This window comes from Ranitomeya imitator, chromosome 6 (genome assembly GCF_032444005.1).
Source record: "Ranitomeya imitator isolate aRanImi1 chromosome 6, aRanImi1.pri, whole genome shotgun sequence".
In the NCBI taxonomy this organism is placed as follows: Eukaryota; Metazoa; Chordata; class Amphibia; order Anura; family Dendrobatidae; genus Ranitomeya; species Ranitomeya imitator.
In genome coordinates, this window is record NC_091287.1 from 452,970,530 (window position 1) to 452,990,723 (window position 20,194).

The following is a 20,194-nucleotide window of genomic DNA, read 5'->3' on the forward strand; positions in this document are numbered from 1 at the left end:
TTTCTGGAACAATTTCAAGCATGCCAACACTTTCGGCCATAACTGTATTTGAATTAATGATGATTTTTTTTTTGTCCAGGAATAAATGTACCGTAGATTGTTGTTCATGGAAAACAAAAATAAGACTTCCCCTAAAAATAAGCCCTAACTTATCTTTTGGTGAGAAAACTAATGTAAGCCTAAGTCACAGCAAAAGGAAATCAGACAATGCCGGCATATCATAACGATATTTCGCCATGAATACGAATTGTAATAATAATGTTTAGAGCGAGTGCTTTGATTTATGATGCTGTAGGGCCTGGTATGGAATAAAAAAAAAATTAATTAAAAAATACGTGACTTTATTATTGTATCATCACACTTTTGTATAAAACTATATAAACATATTTGCAATAATAATACAACGTTTGTTACCGGTGTTGGTTATTCTTTTTCGGTACATGGTATAAGCCTTGTTAAATTTTTTTGATGCTTAATAAAAGAATATTATACACAAATGCATGCCTTTAAACAAAGTGATGCTGCTAACACTATTAATAAGTGACTCACCTCCCATCCCTCTATATGGCTCTGCCATTCTTCTAGCACTTCTAACTTTTCCATCTGTCTCTTGGCCTCATTAATGTTGGAGCATACAGCCTTCATTGCCTGTAAAGCCTCCACCACAGACATATAATCGCTGTGTCTCTTCGGTGTTCTCTTCAACAACTCCTGTAGGGAATTTAAAGAGAACACTACAATTTCTGCATCTGTATTTGTGACTTTTACTGTACCTCATTTTGTGTGATGTTTTTTCTTATCCAGAATTCTCATTTATTGGCACTTGAAGGACTGGTGTATAGTTCAAAATCGTCTTACACCATAAAATACAAGACATTAAATTATCCAGGAAATAAAATATTATAATTGTCTGGCACATCAAGACCTAATATATTGTACCGATGTTTCAACCTAAAATACTGAAAAATACTTTAATCCAAAAAGAACAGGACCTTAAATGTACAGGATTACCAGATCTTCTGGATTTTAAAATGTAGAAATCCTTTATTGAAAACAGACCAACATGAAACGTTAGAATGAAATCATTGTTTTTACAAAAACTTTGTTTTTTAGAGAAACCCTCTAATTGATTTTCTCAGTTCAGTCTTGTATTTCTTTTTTTTTTTTACTTTAACCCCTTAGTGACAGAGCCAATTTGGTACTTAATGACCGGGCCAATTTTTGCAATTCTGACCACTGTCAATTTATGAGGTTATAACTCTGGAACGCTTCAATGGATCCCGCTGATTCTGAGATTGTTTTTTCATGACATATTGTACTTCATGTTAGTGGTAACATTTCTTCGATATTACTTGCGATTATTTATGAAAAAAACGGAAATATGGCGAAAATTTTTAAAATTTTGCAATTTTCAAACTTTGTATTTTTATGCCCTTAAATCAGAGAGATAAGTCACGAAAAATAGTTAATAAATAACATTTCCCACATGTCTACTTTACATCAGCGCAATTTTGGAAACAAAATTTTTTTTTTTTAGGGAGTTATAAGGGTTAAAAGTTGACCAGCAATTTCTCATTTTTACAACACCATTTTTTTTTAGGGACCACATCACATTTGAAGTCATTTTGAGGGGTCTATATGATAGAAAATAACGAAGTGTGACACCATTCTAAAAACTACACCCCTCAAGGTTCTCAAAACCACATTCAAGAAGTTTACTAACCCTTTACGTGCTTCACAGGAACTGAAACAATGTGGAAGGAAAAAATGAACATTTAACTTTTTTTTGCAAACATCTTAATTCAGAACCATTTTTTTTATTTTCACAAGTGTAAAAACAGAAATGTAACCATAAATTTTGTTATGCAATTTCTCCTGAATACGCCAATACCCCATATGTGGGGGTAAACCACTTTTTGGGCGCACCGCAGAACTTAGAAGTGAAGGAGCGCCGTTTGACTTTTTCAATGCAGAATTGGCTGGAATTGAGATCGGACACCATGTCACGTTTAGAGAGCCCCTGATGTGCCTAAACAGTGGAAACCCCCCACAAGTGACACCATTTTGGAAACTAAACCCCTTAAGGAACTTATCTAGATGTGTGGTGAGCACTTTGAACCCCCAAGTGCTTCACAGAAGTTTATAACGTAGAGCCGTGAAAATAAAAAATCGCTTTTGTTTACACAAAAATGATCTTTTCGCCCACAAATTCTTATTTTTACAAGGGTAACAGGAGAAATTAGACCACAAAAGTTGTTGTGCGATTTCTCCTGAATACGTCGATACCCCATATGTGGGGGTAAACCACTGTTTGGGCGCACCGCAGAGCTTGGAAGTGAAGGAGCGCCGTTTTACTTTTTCAATGTAGAATTGGCTGGAATTGAGATTGGACGCCATGTCGCGTTTGGAGAGCCCCTGATGTACCTAAACTGTAGTAACCCCCCACAAGTGACCCCATTTTGGAAACTAGACCCCCCAAGGAACTAATCTAGATGTGTGGTGAGAACTTTGAATGCCCAAGTGCTTCACAGAAGTTTAGAATGCAGAGTCAGGAAAATAAAAAATATTTTTTTTTTCACAAAAAAGATATTGTAGCCCCCACGTTTTTATTTTCACAAGGGTAACAGGAGAAATTAGACCACAAAATTTGTTGTGCAATTTCTCCTGAGTACGCTGATACCCAATATGTGGGGGTAAACCACTGTTTGGGCGCACCGCAGAGCTTGGAAGAGAAGGAGTGCCGTTTTACTTTTTCAATGTAGAATTGGCTGGAATTGAGATTGGACGCCATGTTGCGTTTGGAGAGCCCCTGATGTGCCTAAACAGTAGAAATCCCCCACAAGTGACCCCATTTTGGAAACTAGACCCCTTAAGGAACTTATCTAGATGTGGGGTGAGCACTTTTAACCCCCATGTGTTTCACAGAAGTTTATAATGTAGAGCCGTGAAAAAAAAAATCGCATTTTTTCTACAAAAATGATTTTTGCCCACAAATTTTTATTTTCACAAGGGTAACAGGAGAAATTAGACCACAAAAGTTGTTGTGCAATTTCTCCTGAGTGCGCTGATACCCAATATGTGGGGGTAAACCACTGTTTGGGCGCACCGCAGAGCTTGGAAGAGAAGGAGTGCCGTTTTACTTTTTCAATGTAGAATTGGCTGGAATTGAGATTGGACGCCATGTCGCGTTTGGAGAGCCCCTGATGTGCCTAAACAGTAGAAATCCCCCACAAGTGACCCCATTTTGGAAACTAGACCCCCATGGAACTTATCTAGATGTGTGGTGAGCACTTTGAATGCCCAAGTGCTTCACAGAAGTTTATAATGCAGAGTCGTGAAAATAAAAAATATTTTTTTTTCCACAAAAAAGATTTTTTAGCCCCCAAGTTTTTATTTTCACAAGGGTAACGAGAAATTGGACCCCTAAAGTTGTTGTCCAATTTGTCCTGAGTATGCTGGTACCCCATATGTGGGGGTAAACCACTGTTTGGGTGCACGGCAGAGCTCGGAAGGAAGGAGCGCAGTTTTGGAATGCAGACTTTGATAGAATGGTCTGCGGGCATTATGTTGCGTTTGCAGAGCCCCTGATGTACCTAAACAGTAGAAATCCCCCACAAGTGACCCCATTTTGGAAACTAGACCCCCCAAGGAACTTATCTAGATGTGTGGTGAGAACTTTGAATGCCCAAGTGCTTCACAGAAGTTTAGAATGCAGAGTCGTGAAAATAAAAAATATTTTTTTTTTCACAAAAAAGATATTGTAGCCCCCAAGTTTTTATTTTCACAAGGGTAACAGGAGAAATTGGACCACTAAAGTTGTTGTCCAATTTATCCTGAGTATGCTGATGCCCCATATGTGGGGGTAAACCACTGTTTGGGCGCACGGCAGAGCTCGGAAGGGAAGGAGCGCCGTTTTGGAATGCAGACTTTGATAGAATGGTCTGTGGGCGTTATGTTGCGTTTGCAGAGCCCCTGATGTACCTAAACAGTAGTAACCCCCACAAGTGACCCCGTTTTGGAAACTAGACCCCCCAAGGAACTTATATAGATGTGTGGTGAGAACTTTGAATGCCCAAGTGCTTCACAGAAGTTTATAATGCAGAGTCATAAAAAAAATATATATACATTTTTCCACAAAAAGGATTTTGTAGCCCCCAAGTTTTTATTTTCACAAGGGTAACAAGAGAAATTGGACCCCAGAAGTTGTTGTCCAATTTATCCCGAGTATGCTGATGCCAAATATGTGGGGGTAACCCACTGTTTGGGCGCACGGCAGAGCTCAGAAGGGAGGGAGCACCATTTGACTTTTTGAGCGCAAAATTGGCTGTCGTGTTTGGAGACCCCCTGATGTACCTAAACAGTGGAAACCCCCCAATTCTAGCTCCAACCCAACTCCAACACACCCCTAACCCTAATCCCAACCCGATCCATAATCCTAATCACTAACCCTAACGATAATCCCAACCCTTACCCCAAAACAACCCTAATGTCAACCCTAACCATAACCCTAATCAAAACCCTAAATCCAACACACCCCTAATCCTAATCTCAACCCTAACCTCAAACCTAACCCTAATCCCAATACACCCCTAATCACAACCCTAAACTTAACCCTAATCCCAAACCTAACCCTAATCCCAAGCGTAACCCTAATGCCAACCCTAACCCTAATACCAACCTTAATCCAAACCCTAACCCTAATCCCAACTCTAACCCTAACTTTAGCCCCAACCCTAGCCCTAACTTTAGCCCCAACCCTAACCCTAGCCCTAAGGCTACTTTCACACTTGCGTCGTTTGGCATCCGTCGCAATCCGTCATTTTGGACAAGAAACGGATCCTGCAAATGTGCCCGCAGGATACGTTTTTTGCCCATACACTTGTATTGCCGACGGATCGTGACGGATGGCCACACGTCGTGTCCGTAGTGCACTGGATAAGTGTTTTGGCGGACCGTCAGCACAAAAAAACTTTCAATGTAACGTTTTTTTGTACGTCGCATCCGCCATTTCTGACCGCGCATGCGTGGCCGTAACTCCGCCCCCTCTTCCCCAGGACATAGATTGGGCAGCGGATGCGTTGAAAAACTACATCCGCTGCCCACGTTGTGCACAATTTTCACAACGTGCGTCTGTATGTCGGGCCGATGCATTGCGACGGCCCCGTACCGACGTAAGTGTGAAAGAAGCCTAACCCTAAATTTAGCGCCAACCCTAACCCTAAATTTAGCCCTAACCCTAACCCTACCCCTAACCCTAGCCCTAACCCTACCCCTAACCCTAGCCCTAACCCTAGCCCTAACCCTAACCCTACCCCTAACCCTACCCCTAGCCCTAACCCTACCCCAAACCCTACCCCTAACCCTAGCCCTAACCCTACCCCTAACCCTACCCCTAACCCTACCCCTAACCCTAACCATAGCCCTAACCCTACCCCTAACCCTACCCCTAACCCTAACCCTACCCCTACCCCTAACCCTACCCCTAACCCTAACCCTAACCCTAACCCTAGCCCTAACCCTAGCCCTAACCCTACCCCTAACCCTACCCCTAACCCTACCCCTTCCCCTAACCCTACCCCTAACCCTACCCCTAACCCTACCCCTAACCCTAACCCTAATTTTAGCCCCAACTGCTCTTCTCCTGCCAGCCGGCAGATGGAGACAGATGGCGGGCGCACTGCACATGCGCCCGCCATTTTCTTTTGCCCAGAAGATGCCGGCGGCCAGGAGGAGCAGCAGGAGGATCCAGGGACACAGGTGAGTATTGTAGGGTCCCCGAATCCCCCTATTTCTCTGTCCTCTGATGTGCGATCACATCAGAGGACAGAGAATTACACTTTGCTTTTTTTTTTCTTTTTTTTTTTTTGTGGTCGCCGGTAAACAGTTAATTACCGGCAATCGCAAAACAGGGGTTGCTAAAACCGACCCCCGATCATGCTCTTTGGGGTCTCGGCTACCCCCGGCAGCCGAGACCCCAAAGATTCTCGCGGGGCCGGCCGGCGGGCGCACTGCGCATGCGCCCGCCATTTTCAAGATGGCGGCGCCCACCGGGAGCCACGAGGAGCATCGGGGGAGATAGGTAAGTATTGGGGTGCTACCTGGGACCCCTTTTCTCTATCCTCCGATGTGCGATCACATCGGAGGATAGAGAAATTAAAAAGAGATCGCGGTTTTTTTTTGCGATCGCCGGTAAATGGTTAATTACCGGCGATCGCAAATGCGGGGTGGGTTAAAAACCGCCCGAATCATGTTCTCTGGGGTCTTGGCTACCCTCGGCAGCCGAGACCCCGGAGAAAATCCGACTCTGGGGATCGCTATTTACTTTTTCCACAGCGCCGTTAATTAACGGCGCTGTGGTTTAAGTACCCTTAGCGGGGCGCTGTGGTTTAAGTACCCTTAGCGGCAGCCGTTAAAAGGCGTATCGGCGGTCGCTAAGGGGTTAAAGTCTATGAAAATTATTTTTGTTCGCATTATACAGTCATTTCTGCAGTTTTAATGGATTTATAGGATATCTTCCTGCAGTTTTTTTTTATTCTGGGAAATGACATATTTCTACCAGGCAATGTACCATAATTTAATGTGGAACTAAAATCTCCACTAAACTATTATACGTGTTCAGCTAAGATGTAGAAAATCATACATAGGCTACCATAATGAAAAATAAAAAAAAATACATAAATAAAAAAGAAACTCATGCAATGCAGACTAACCGCATAGGAAATTGCAATAGGTTGTGTTTTTTCATGCAGTAAAAAATCATATTAACATACCGGTATATTTGTTTGGTTATTTTTTTTATGCCAATTATGGTATATCAATAAATAAGCAGAAAAAGAGGTTTTCTAAGTTATGTACACATTATAAGGGAACCTAACACATATTTTTCCATAAAGGAGCAGTGGTATATAGTATAGATGCTTAGACCCCCCAAAAATGATTTTTTTGAGATCTGATGTGTCAATCTTGAGAAATATAGTGCAGAAGCCATATGTAAATATGGCAGGAAGTACATGGGGGGGGGGGGGGCAATGTACTGTACAGTGACAGCTTCTTTCCTCTTCATTACTCCTCACTTGACTCCACCCTATTCTCCCTGATTGACACCTGGCCGCATCTGCTCACATAAAGTACTGCATACGTTCCAGCCCAGGCCAGAGAGATTTACTTCCCTTTAATGTTTAAAAATAATTGTAGCTTTTTCATTTAACACAGAGCAATGCATAAAAAATGAAAACAAAATGGAAATGTATTATATGGTGATAAACAAACAGTATATTAAGGGAAATTTCCCATATTAGACATATTTGGCATATGCTTATTAATGTAATATCACTCTTAGGACATCATGGCACCATAGATTTATGTGGATTGCTTGCCCCCTGTGCCACTAATTGCTCTATTTGGGTTCACTCACATTAGAGTATAAATATGCCAAGTGGAATGAAAAAAAAATCTAATTGCTTCAGCACCAATGTTATTCATTGAGTCAGATCTGATCTACCAGTTTTTCCTCAGCTGGAATCGGGCTGATGAAAAAATTGCAGCATGCTGCGAGTGGTCACAGATATCAGACAAGACTCGCCAATGCAAGTCATTCAGTGCATGAAAAAAATCATCCGTATGCCATCCAATTTTTAAGGAATCAAGAAATTGCATCAGCCATGCACAGAAAGTTCAAAGCCAGAAACCTCCTGGAAATCAAGAAAAAAATCAAGAAAAAAATCTTATATAAAAATATTGATACTGTAGATAGATGATAATAAACAATAATAAAAATAATAGATAGATAAATAGATGTCTATTTTCAGTAAGCCAGGAGGCATAGACTGTTGATTCCTTTTGTAGCTTGAATTGATATTTCTAAATTGATGAATGTTTGTTATTTACCTCTTATATCAGCTCCTACAGTATTATTGTACTGTTATATTTGCAAAACAGAGATGCAGGGTCTCTGAACAATGATGTTTGCTGATATGTGATTACACATTATACCAGGCCATGCAGTGTGTAGACTTGCAAACCTTGAAGGATAAACTATAAATAATTAAACAATGTAAGTTAATCTCATCACCTCTTCCCATTGACCTGTGAATGATATCTTGAAGAACAGTTGTGAACTGTAAAAAGGGGATATGCCTCTGTAGCAATACATCCAAGACATCCAGAAATCCAAAGAACCAGAGACTCTTTACAAAACCACTTCCGGGAACACTCTACATGATAGCTGCCAGATAATGGATCCATCATGAGGGAGACAGATTTGGCACACTACAGGATATCAGCTTAGGGGACTACAGCCCCAGCTGAAAGAGTACAGATCTTCTCCACTGACCATCACTGAACCCATGGATACATTTGGAGTAGTCAGGATTTGGACCCACTGGTCGACTTAGCCCTATGGATATATTTGGGAGAGCCAGGATTGGGACCCACCGGTCACCTAGCTCCATGGAGATTTTCGGAGAAGCCTGGTTGTGACTCACTAGGCACCTGGCTTTGTACCTCAATGGACTGTCAGTTTCCTAAGCTTGTCGTTACCTCCTCTCTGTGCGAGGGACAGGTGTGGGCAGTCAGTCCTGGAAGCTCTGAAGTCACAGCTGCTCTTATCCCAGCGAGTCAGCGGAAGAGTGAGACTCTGTAATTTTGCACCATCTTGGGTATTTTGCTAGGTCTGTTCTATGTGGTATTTGCCTGTTTTGTGGTTCGATAAAGTATTGCCACACTGTTTTACCCTCACCCTATGTTGTCTGAGTAGCATTATGCCCACGGTAAAAGGAGAGCAGATGTCCGGTGGGATGAGCCCTGGTCCATGCAACTTCGGCTAGCAGACTAGAGCACCCGCTGATTCCCCCGTGTCTTCACAGATAGACTATCTATTATCTATTTTTGTATATATCTACTTATTATCTATCTATTATATATCAAATATCTTTCTATTATCGTTCTATCTATATCTTCATGTAAGATTGCTTTATTATTTATGACAACTAGCTTTAATTTACATTTTAATTTACATACAGTATTATAATTATATTATTATATTATTATTTGCAAAAGATGATGTTATAAAAATGCATTGCATACGTATGTCATACAGATGCAAGTTGAGAAAAAAATTGTGCACACGCATATCATTCGCATTACAAACGGAATGATATGCGCTTGACACTCGTCCTACTTTTCGGTATGAGAAATAGAGCAATTTTTTTTATATGCACACGTGTGAGAACCATTAAAGGAAATCTATCAGCAGGCTTTTGCTATGTAATCTGAAGACAGCATGAGTTAGAGGTTAAAGCACAGAATTCAATGATGTATTACATATCAGGTCATGTGCTGTTGTTTACTTAGGCCCCTGTCACATTGCGTTCTTGTCCACATTCAATGATCCCGTCAGGGCTTATCGCAGATCCCATGCATATTGGAATTCAGATGTATGCGCTGATGGGGCTGACAGTGCTCTGTTGTGCATAATTTTTGGGCGTACATGACTACTGAAGGCGGACATTGGTGTCTACCTCCAGTAGACATATACGCTGAAAAATGATGCGTAACAGAGCAAATGCTGACTCTGTCGGGTCCATTATAGTCAATGGCCCGTCGGTTCATACACTCAAATCCTGTTTTGTGTGGGGGTTCGGACACAAGCACTGGCAGGACCACTAAATGTAGTGTGGTAGATCGGCTCACTCAGATGTACACGGAGGTAGACACGGGTACACTGTCTCTTCAAAATCTTCACTGGTTTATTATATATGTGGCGCAAACCGTGGTGACTTAAAAATAAACTCGGCCCTTTGGGCAAAAACAGGAAAACAAAATTGGTAGCAGAAAGCCCATTCCTTGTGGTAGCGGGGATCCGTCCGCTCAGGGTTAGCAAAATACAAGGTTCAGGTTAGCATAAACACGAGCACTTCTCTGGAGTTAGCCTCTCCAGACACAGTGAACACTGAATACCTCAGGCTGACTATTTAAACCAAAGACCACACCCTGGGGTGGGGATTAGGTAGACAACCTCCCACCGGCTCTATGGTTATCCACAAAAACTCAGCCCTTAAAATAGTCAATTAACCCCTCTCAACACACAGTGTGCTGGAGCAAACTTCTGGGTTTAAATTCACTGGAACTAATAGCCTCTGTGAAACGTATCTCCCCTCCAGCACTTTGCCAGTGACTTTGTCACAGTGGGTAAGATGCAATGTGAAAGTACTCTTACACTGAAGATTTTATCACTAGGACATTATCATTGCTGTGATTAGCTGGCACGCGCCTTCTGGTTCGACTCCTCCCCTCCTGTGATAAGCATCTCACTGTCAATGGACAACATACATACAGAGCCTGGTGTGGCTGGGGGCAGCTTTCTGAACTCTTCTGCATTTTACATCTAAAAAGTGTTGTGTTAGAATGGCTGCAACTAGTAAACTAAGTGATACATCATTGGATTCAGCTTCTCTTTGCCTACATCAGGTTACTCTCATATGAAGAAACGAAAACCTGCTGACAGGTTCCCCAAAATGGACATGTATAAAAGGGCACGGCTCTTTACATTTAAGTAATGTGAAAGTTTAGCACTTAGGGTACATCTCCACGGGGCCTTTTCACTACGGACTTACCAGCAAAACATTGCGTCAGCAAAATATACCGCTTATTTACTGCAGATGATAATATTTACCAAAACTAAAGCAGGCAAACCACACCCTTCACGTTTTGTATTGCAAATTGTGAAATCTGCGGCAATATCCTTGTGGTTATTTTTACCAATTCATGCATACGATTTCTTAAAGGGGTTGTCTGGCAGACTTGTGAATCTGCACAGCATGCGCACTGCACCCTGTGAGACTTTGCCGGGAGCAGGTGTCATGTGACCGTAAGTACGCAATTTCCCACATTCTGACTAGACACGTCCAGCCTCACTCAATGCGAGCATACTGAGCGAGGCCGAACACCGTCTAGTTGGAATGTGGCCAGAAGCAGGCAAATCACATATGTGCGATCACGGGTTCGCCATTAACGGCGACGGCATCGGAGAATCCTCACAACATGCAGTGCGCGTGCTGCGAGGAGTCACAAGTCTGCAGTCACATAGAGTGTCTGCAGACTTGTAGCTTATGACCAGACAACCCCTTTAATATTTCATACACAATGCATTTTCTGTCTCTAAAATCCAGACAAAAAAAATCTGCTCCTTCGGCACCCCATTGAGATCATACCCATCTACACATACAAAATCGTACACAAAATAAATTCTTTAAAAAAACACAGTGTACATGGACAAAAATGTTTTTCAGGGAATGCATGTTAATTTACTGAACACAAGGTGTGCTTTGCATCGATGAGGCCGCACCACAATGGTCACTGTTAGATGGTATCTTTTCGAGCCAAGTTTTGCTCTGCATAATACACAGCCTGTTAAAAGATGGGAAGTGATGGCATGAAAGAGATTTAAATCCACTGAGCCGCATGCTTCGGGCGTCTAACAGCATCCCCTGGCAACCGATGCGTACTTACTCTCAAAAGAAGTGGGTACTTGCATATTCTCTGTATTGGCGCAACTAAATATCCTTCCAGTGGAACATCTGTGTTTTTCCGTCCACCCAGAAGCATGCAGTTCTGAAACACAAACACATTCGGTTTTCAGGCAAATCTCAGCCTTGTCATTCACTTTTTCCATGCTGCGATATTAAACCGTGGGCGTCTGCACTGAGCGCTCGCAGGATGCTCGCATGTTTATGCGTGGTTTACTGGTCAAACAGCAACTATTTGCTAACACATGCTAAAAGAAATGTGTTTATTTTCTGCAAGACAACTAAATGTGCATAACCTCACTGATGCCCATATCAAAATATCTAGATCGATAAATAAGTGTTTATTAAAGACTAAGCTTTTGCAGTTTGTCCCTAAAGTTTACATTGGCAAGTTTAGTTTATAAGTTGTTAATTACATCCTCTTACAATTCCATATATTCTAATGCCAGCTCTACTGTGACCCTAAGGCTAAGGCTATGTTCACACGTTGCATGCTTGTATTGTTTTTTTTGCTGAGTTTTTTATGCAAATTTTACGCTGTGTTTTACAATATCAGCAAAGTCTATGAGTTTTCAGAAATCTCATACGCACTTGTTGTTTTTTTTTCCCTGACTGATATGGAAAACTGCTGCGCTTTTTGCGAACTGCAGCATGTCACTTTTTTCAGTGCTTTTTAAAGTCCTTTAATTGAAAGAACGACACAGATTCCTTTAATGAATCTGAATTAAACCATACTCACATCATCACCCAGTCCACTGAAGCTAATGTCTCCTGTAACATAATTAACTTAATATACAACAATATTCCTCACCTGTCCGCCAAGAAGATAATAATCCATTTGTCCCAAAGCGGGTCTAGCCCTGCTACATCTAGATGGCAGTCTGCATTATTGCATGAATGTGACTATACAGCCTCTTATCCAGCAGAGACACTGAGCAGCGTGTGCCAGCACTGCGGTGAACTCCTATTACCTGCCTGACATCACTGTGAGCATGAGAAAGCTTTCACATTCGCGGTACCATCTGAAAGGTCCTGGGAATTCACAGCCAATGAACTCAGTTCAGCTCACTGATGTCAGTGAGAGTGCCGTGAGAAAGGATGTAATGGCGCTCGCACTGACGTCCAGTGGCGTAACTACCGCGGTCGCAGCGGTCGCCAGTGCGACCGGGCCCGGCAGGTCAGGGGCCCGGGCGCCGAGCAGGAGCGGAGAGATAAGCCTGCATACAGGGGGGAATATAAGCCATGCAGGGGGGAATATAAGCCATGCAGGGGGGGATATGAGCCATGCAGGGGGGAATATAAGCCATGCAGGGGGGGATATGAGCCATGCAGGGGGGAATATAAGCCATGCAGGGGGGGATATGAGCCATGCAGGGGGGAATATAAGCCATGCAGGGGGGGATATGAGCCATGCAGGGGGGAATATGAGCCATGCAGGGGGGAATATGAGCCATGCAGGGGGGAATATGAGCCATGCAGGGGGGAATATGAGCCATGCAGGGGGGAATATGAGCCATGCAGGGGGGAATATGAGCCATGCAGGGGGGAATATGAGCCATGCAGGGGGGAATATAAGCCATGCAGGGGGGAATATAAGCCATGCATACAGGGGGGGGGGAATATGAGCCATGCATACAGGGGGGAATATAAGCCATGCATACAGGGGCGGAATATGAGCCATGCATACAGGGGCGGAATATGAGCCATGCATACATGGGGAGATATGAGTCATGCATGCAGGAGGGGTAATATGAGCTATGTATATGGGATAGGAGGGAGATGAGCCATGCATACAGGAGGGGGGTCATTATACAGTATTGAGCATCATGTGTGGCCGTTATACAGTATGGAGCATCATTTGTGGTCATTATACAGTATTGAGCATTATGTGGGATCATTATACAGTATGGAGAACTGTGTGGCCGTTATACACCATGGAGCACTATGTGTGGGTGGTCATTATACAGTATGGAGCACTGTCTGGCCATTATACAGTATGGAGCAATGTGTGGCCATTATACACTATGGAGCATCATGTGTGGCCATTATACACTATGAAGCATCATGTGTGGCCATTATACAGTATGCAGCATCATGTGTGGCCATTATACAGTATGCAGCATCATGTGTGGTGGCCGTTATACAGTATTGAGCATCATGTGTGGCCATTATTCTATGGGGGTTACATTGAGTTGTATGACAGGGCTGCAGGGGAGGGGGCCCCATTTGGAAGTTCGCACCGGGGCCCCTAACTTTGTAGTTACGCCACTGCTGACGTCAGTGAGTTGAACTAGCTGTGAACCATGATAAAGTTCTCATGGTCGCGGTGCTGTCAGAAAGGTCCTGGGAGTCCAAAGCCAATGAACTCAGTTCATCTCACTGATGTCAGTACGAGTGCCGCTACACCTTTTCCCACGGCGCTCATGCTGATGTCAGTGAGCTAAACTGAGTTTATTGGCTGTGAACTCCCAGTACCTTTCTAAAGGCAGAACTTTCACACGCTCAGGGTGATGTCTGCGAGGTGACAGGAGTTCACTGTGAGACGCTTAGCTGAGCAAGCACGCACAGCTCAGTGTCTCTGCTGTATGGCAGGCTGTATAGTTACATTATGCAACAATGCAGCCTGCCATCTAGATATAGCAAAGCTAGACGTGTCATGGGACAAATGAATTATTATCTTCTTGGATGACAGGCAAGGACTATTGTTTATTATTTTAGTTCTGTTACAGGAGACATTGGATTCAGTGGATTGGGAGATGATGTGAGTATGGTTTAATTAAGATTCATTAAAGGAGTCTGTGTCATTCTTTCAATTAAAGGACTTTATTCTGGGTGTGTTTTTTTGATACAATATCACTATGATATATCACTATTGACTCCCCCTGACGAAGGCACGCCGCCGAAACGCTCATAGGGAAAGTGGCACCACCATTTGGGTTTAGGTAAGGCAACTTTTCACTATCATGTAAGGTTTTTTCAATCCTTTTTCTGGCAGCATTGGCATCTTTTTGCGCTATCTAATCCTGAAACCTTCATCCTCATGTCATATGACTGTAATTATGTATTGCCTTTGATATGGATTACCAATTGTTTCAGGATGCATTTATTTGTCTATGTCACAGACACTTAGTATAACATTGCCATTCCTTGCCATTTAGTTGTACTTGTACCTGCCTTGCTTGTTTTCCCAAGTTGGTGCCGCTGAGATCTATTTTGGCTCCTTTCAGGCACTCATGGCAACTTTTTAAATAATTTTTGTTTTGCTTTGTTGCGATTATTAATAAATTTTCTACTTTGTTCAACATACGTTTTTTTGTCTGTATGTTCCTATTTATACTAACGTAGAACTATATAAGTTTTGTCCAGTAGTTTACACGCAATTATTCGGGTATTTTCTTTCTTTCTTTGGAAAAGACCTCTTACTATCTCTCTTTGCATCTAGTAAGGATACTTTTTTGATACTAATATCACTATGTTGTTAGTAATAGGGGTGTCTTATAAATGCCTCTACATTACTAACCTCTGGACTTGATGACACCTGACAATACAAAGGAGACATCAATCCCCTTAACTATCCCCCCACTTCCCACCATATCAGGGCAAGTGGGAAGAGCTGGGCAAAGCATCAGAATTGGCGCATCTAATAGATGCTCCATTTCTATGTGGCTGCTGGCTGCTATTTTTAGGCTGGGGGGACAATACCTATGGCCCCTTACCTGCTGAAAATACCAGCCCCAGCTCTTTGCTTTAGATTGGCTGGTTGTCAAAAATGGGGGGAACCCTACACCGTTTGGTAAAAAATAATCCAGCCTTGCTACTGCTGACAGCTGAAGGTTGCAGCCCGCCTGTCAGTTTTGCATGGCTAGTTATCAAAAATACAGGGGAACCCGCATCAATTTTTAAAAAAAATTATTTATTTATAGCACAATTGATGTCTCAATTAATAATACATTTCCTGGTGTCTGCTCTTAATTTGCACTGTTTTGGCAGCTATTGGTCCCCCTGAAGGTGTTGTCTATGCGTTTGGTTTTGCCTCCCATTGAATTCAATGGTGTTCGAGGAACAGTTCGCTCAGCATGTTCGCCAAACAGTGGGAAGTTAGGCGAAAATAGTCAAACCGAACCTTAAGGTTCACTCATCTCTATTAATGACCAATCCAAAAAATATATTTCAAAAATGAGATGAAGGGGCAGGGGGTGATGGGCTTTGCCGTCAATGTATTACAATACTATTTTTTTATTATTTATTTAATTTTTATGCTTACTTACAGATAGCTTCAATCGATAGGCCATCAATATTTTGTGCCTTGACAACCCCTTTAAAAGACATTAAAGGATCTGTCCACCTTAGCAATTATTGTTGTATGGCTTGAATGCATAAAATAAAAAGTAACACTTATAGTGGCCTGTAGGACATGTACCCTGTGTGCATGGTTCAAAGAAGAGCGGGCAGCAAGCCACTCTGTCTTTCATATCTTAGTTAGGTTAACGCCATGACACTTATCTTGAAAACTCCCTGGATAAAGGAAACTTTAGCTACAATTTTGGTCTTTGAGTATACAGCTTATATGTAGAGTGTTGAATCTCAATGGTTAGAGAGATCAAACACTCTATACAGTCTGATTAAAAATCATACTCATCTTTCATCACCAGATGAAAGGGAGTATGAATGCAGGGTCAGACTACAAAGGTTTGGTTGTAGTCTGTAACCACGGAAACACATAGGTCTGCACCAGAAGCTCTATATACAAAAAAGTAGTAAAATTATTGAAAAAGGACTTTGCAAAGTTGTTTATTTTATTTGCACTAAAGCAATAATAATTAGTTACAAAGGTGAAGACATCCATTAAGACGTCACAGGAAATAACAAAACAAGGTGGGAATCACACATGCCATTTTGACGCAGCTTTTGAGCCAGAAGTGGTTACAACAGGAAGAAAGAAAAAATTCCTTCCTATATGTTTCCCTTTCCTTTTGGTTTTGGCGCCCCCCAAAAAAATTGGAGTTTATAAAGTCTGCAAAATTGTTTGATTTTTCTTAGAAGTGAATAAAATGAAAAGCTGTGTCGAAAAGCAAACAAAAGAATAATAATAAAGCATAGTAATATTATCTGTCTCAGGACTTAACAGTTCTGTAGCTAGCGAGAGCTTTCACAAGTTTTTTAATAGCCTTTAAATCAATAACCACATAAAACACAGCATAATATTTCCATCCAACAATAGAATTAAAGAGGTGTTCCCATCTCCAATATCCTACCCCAATATGCAGTTGGCGTAATAACAATGTTAGCAAACACCTCATTAGAAATGTAGTACAGTTTTTCTGATTTGCCACGTCACTTACCTCATGTGCAGTGCAATGCAGTAGTTTAGGTATCCATGGTTACAATCACTCATGTAGTAACAGTTAATTAGTTAACTGTTAGAGGTCATAACCATGGATACCTAAGCTACTGCAATGCCCTGCATGAGGAAAGTCACATAGTGAATCAGAAGAACTGTACTACATTTGTAATTGGAGGTATTTGCTAATATTATTAATATTCCACCTACTACATATTGGGATAGGATCACACGTCTGTGCACACGTCTGGAATTTCCGCGGCAATTCCGCAACTGTGCCGCGGGTAAAACGCATGCGGAATTGGCATCGACCTATAATACAGAAAACCATGTAGTATAATCGCCATTCCTTACCAGCAGAAAAGTCCGGACTGTTCTTATCTTGTTAAGTTCTAGCAGAAGTTTTTGTGCCTTTTCGTGATTGCTGCAGTATTCATCATAAATGGCAAAACGCTCTCTCTACAGTATACAAGGATATAGTGAATAGATTATAACAAGTATAGCATGGTGTCAAGGACTCAAAGCTTTGATATAATTATTATAGGCTTCTCTGCTTCATAAAAGTCTGTGCAAGTGAACCAAAGCACATACTGCTCTGTGTTATACAGTTATATGAAAAAGTTTGGGCACCCCTATTAATCTTAAGCTTAATGTTTTATAAAAATTGTTTTTTTTGCAACAGCTATTTCAGTTTCATATATCTAATAATTGTTGGACACAGTAATGTTTCTGCCTTGAAATAAGGTTTATTGTACTAACAGAAAATGTGCAATCTGCATTCAAACAAAATTTGACAGGTGCATAAGTATGGACACCCTTATCATTTTCTTGTTTTAAATACTCCTACGTACTTTTTACTGACTTACTAAAGCACTTTTTTTGGTTTTCTAACCTCATTGAGCTTTGAACTTCATAGCCAGGTGTATGCAATCATGCGAAAAGCTACTTAAAGTGGCCACTTGCAAGTTGTTCTCCTGTTTGAATCTCCTCTGAAGAGTGGCATCATGGGCTCCTCAAAACAACTGTCTAATGATCTGAAAACAAAGATTATTCAACATAGTTGTTCAGGGGAAGGATACAAAAAGCTGTCTCAGAGATTTAACCTGTCAATTTCCACTGTGAGGAACATAGTAAGGAAATGGAAGAACACAGGTACAGTTCCTGTTAAGGCCAGAAGTGGCAGGCCAAGAAAAACATCAGAAAGGCGGAGAAGAAGAATGGTGAGATCAGTCAAGGACAATCCTCAGACCACCTCCAGAGAGGTGCAGCATCAACTTGCTGCAGATGGTGTCACTGTGCATCGGTCAACTATACAACGCACTTTGCACAAGGAGAAGCTGTATGGGAGCGTGATGCAAAAGAAGCCGTTTCTGCAACACGCCACAAGCAGAGTCGGCTGAGGTATGCAAAAGCACATTTGGAGAAGCCAATTTCTTTTTGGAAGAAGGTTCTGTGGACTGATGAAACCAAGATTGAGTTGTTTGGTCATGCAAAAAGGTGTTATGCATGGCGGCCAAAAAACACAGCATTCCAAGAAAAACACTTGCTACCCACAGTAAAATTTGGTGGAGGTTCCATCATGCTCTGGGGCTTTGTGGCCAATGCCGGCACTGGGAATCTTGTTAAAGTTGAGGGATGCATGGATTCCTCTCAGTATCAGCAGATTCTTGACAATAATGTTCATGAATCAGTGACAAAGTTGAAGTTACGCAGGGGATGGATCTTTCAGCAAGACAATGATTCAAATCTACTCAGGCATTCATGCAGAGGAACAATTACACTGTTCTGGAATGGCCATCCCAGTCCCCAGACCTGAATATCATTGAACATCTGTGGTATCATTTGAAGAGGGCTGTCCATGCTCGGCAACCATCAAACTAAACTGAACTGGAATTGTTTTGTAAAGAGGAATGGTCAAAAATACCTTCATCCAGGATCCAGGAACTCATTAAGAGCTACAGGAAGCGACTAGAGGCTGTTATTTTTGCAAAAGGAGGATCTACTAAATATTAATGTCAATATTATGGTGGGGTGCTCATAATTATGCACCTGTCAAATTTTGTTTGAATGCAGATTGCACATTTTCTGTTAGGACAATAAACCTCATTTCAAGGCAGAAACATTACTGTGTCCAACAGTTATTAGATATATGAAACTGAAATAGCTGTTGCAAAAAAAAACAATTTTTATAAAACATTAAGCTTAAGATTAATAGGGGTGCCCAATCTTTTTCATATAACTGTATATGATGCACTTTACATAGCAAAAAGCAACTGAACAGCCCTGGCACAGTACTGTAGTGTATGTCTTTGTATATAGTGTATATAATAGGCAGAGGCAAGAAAAAAATGGGCTTGAACGCAACTTGTATAAGTTTTTCTTTATTATACCAGCATGACTATTACCTAGCTTTCATTCATTACACTCAAACATAGCTAAGAACTTCTGTTATAACCAAAGTTTACTGAGAACCTGACAAAACAATTTTGTAATGTAAAGACACGACTATAATGGTGCTGTAATTCTGATTAAATTGACACCTTTGTTGTTGTTTTTTAATTACTATTTGAAGTTTTCTGCTAATCAGTTTTCGGTGTAGAGGGGCCGGACTGTACACTGGTTCTTCTCCTCCCTGTGTGTGATTCCCCTACTGCCTCCGGTCTATGAATGACGGGCCTCCTCTGTTTGAACTCTCAGCAGTGACGTATCCTTCAGACACCGGAGACAGGCGGAGGGGTCGGGGAATCACAGACAGGGAGGAGAAGACCACGTGTACCATCCGGCACCTATGCTCCGAAATCTAAAAAGCAGAAGACTTCAAATGCTGAATGCAGAAGAACAACAAAGGGGATTTCGTCACCAAAGGTATCAATGTACTCAGTATCACAAAGCCATTACAGCCATGTCTTTACTAAACATTACAAAATCGTGCTGACAGGTTCTCTTTAAGTGAGGTCAACACTATGTTTTTTAGCTCTAAATTTGGTGAAAGTACTTGTAAATCCAATATATATACAGTATTTATGTATATACAGTATATATATGGGTCAGTGTCATACTGAAGAACATTGGGCCCACGGGAGGATTAGATTCTGAGGGCCCACCTTTCTCCCCCACTGAAGAGCCCCATAGAAGCTGCAAGGTTTGCATTATGAACTCTCCTGAAGGAGAAGCCAGGGCCCACCGGAGGATTCTCTGGTTCTCTGGCAGGCCAGTCCAACCCTGGGTCCATAAGCTACTCAGTTAATGCTAACAGATACATGTCACTTGAAATTAATAGAGCATAATCAACTGAACTTTTTCACAATACTGCATATATAAAAACATA

General features: G+C 41.7%; 1 protein-coding gene across 1 annotated transcript in view; it reads right to left on the bottom strand.

Moving 5' to 3' along the window:
- Positions 1-20,194, bottom strand: part of PREX2 (phosphatidylinositol-3,4,5-trisphosphate dependent Rac exchange factor 2) — a 762,305-nt gene that overhangs the window by 613,598 nt on the left and 128,513 nt on the right. Inside the window, exons 4-6 of the mRNA XM_069731466.1 lie at positions 17,221-17,325; positions 11,509-11,610; positions 550-711 (exon numbers count right to left, since the gene is read on the bottom strand). Of these exons, the coding sequence (XP_069587567.1) occupies positions 550-711; positions 11,509-11,610; positions 17,221-17,325 (369 nt within the window). The remainder of the gene's footprint in view (positions 1-549; positions 712-11,508; positions 11,611-17,220; positions 17,326-20,194) is intronic.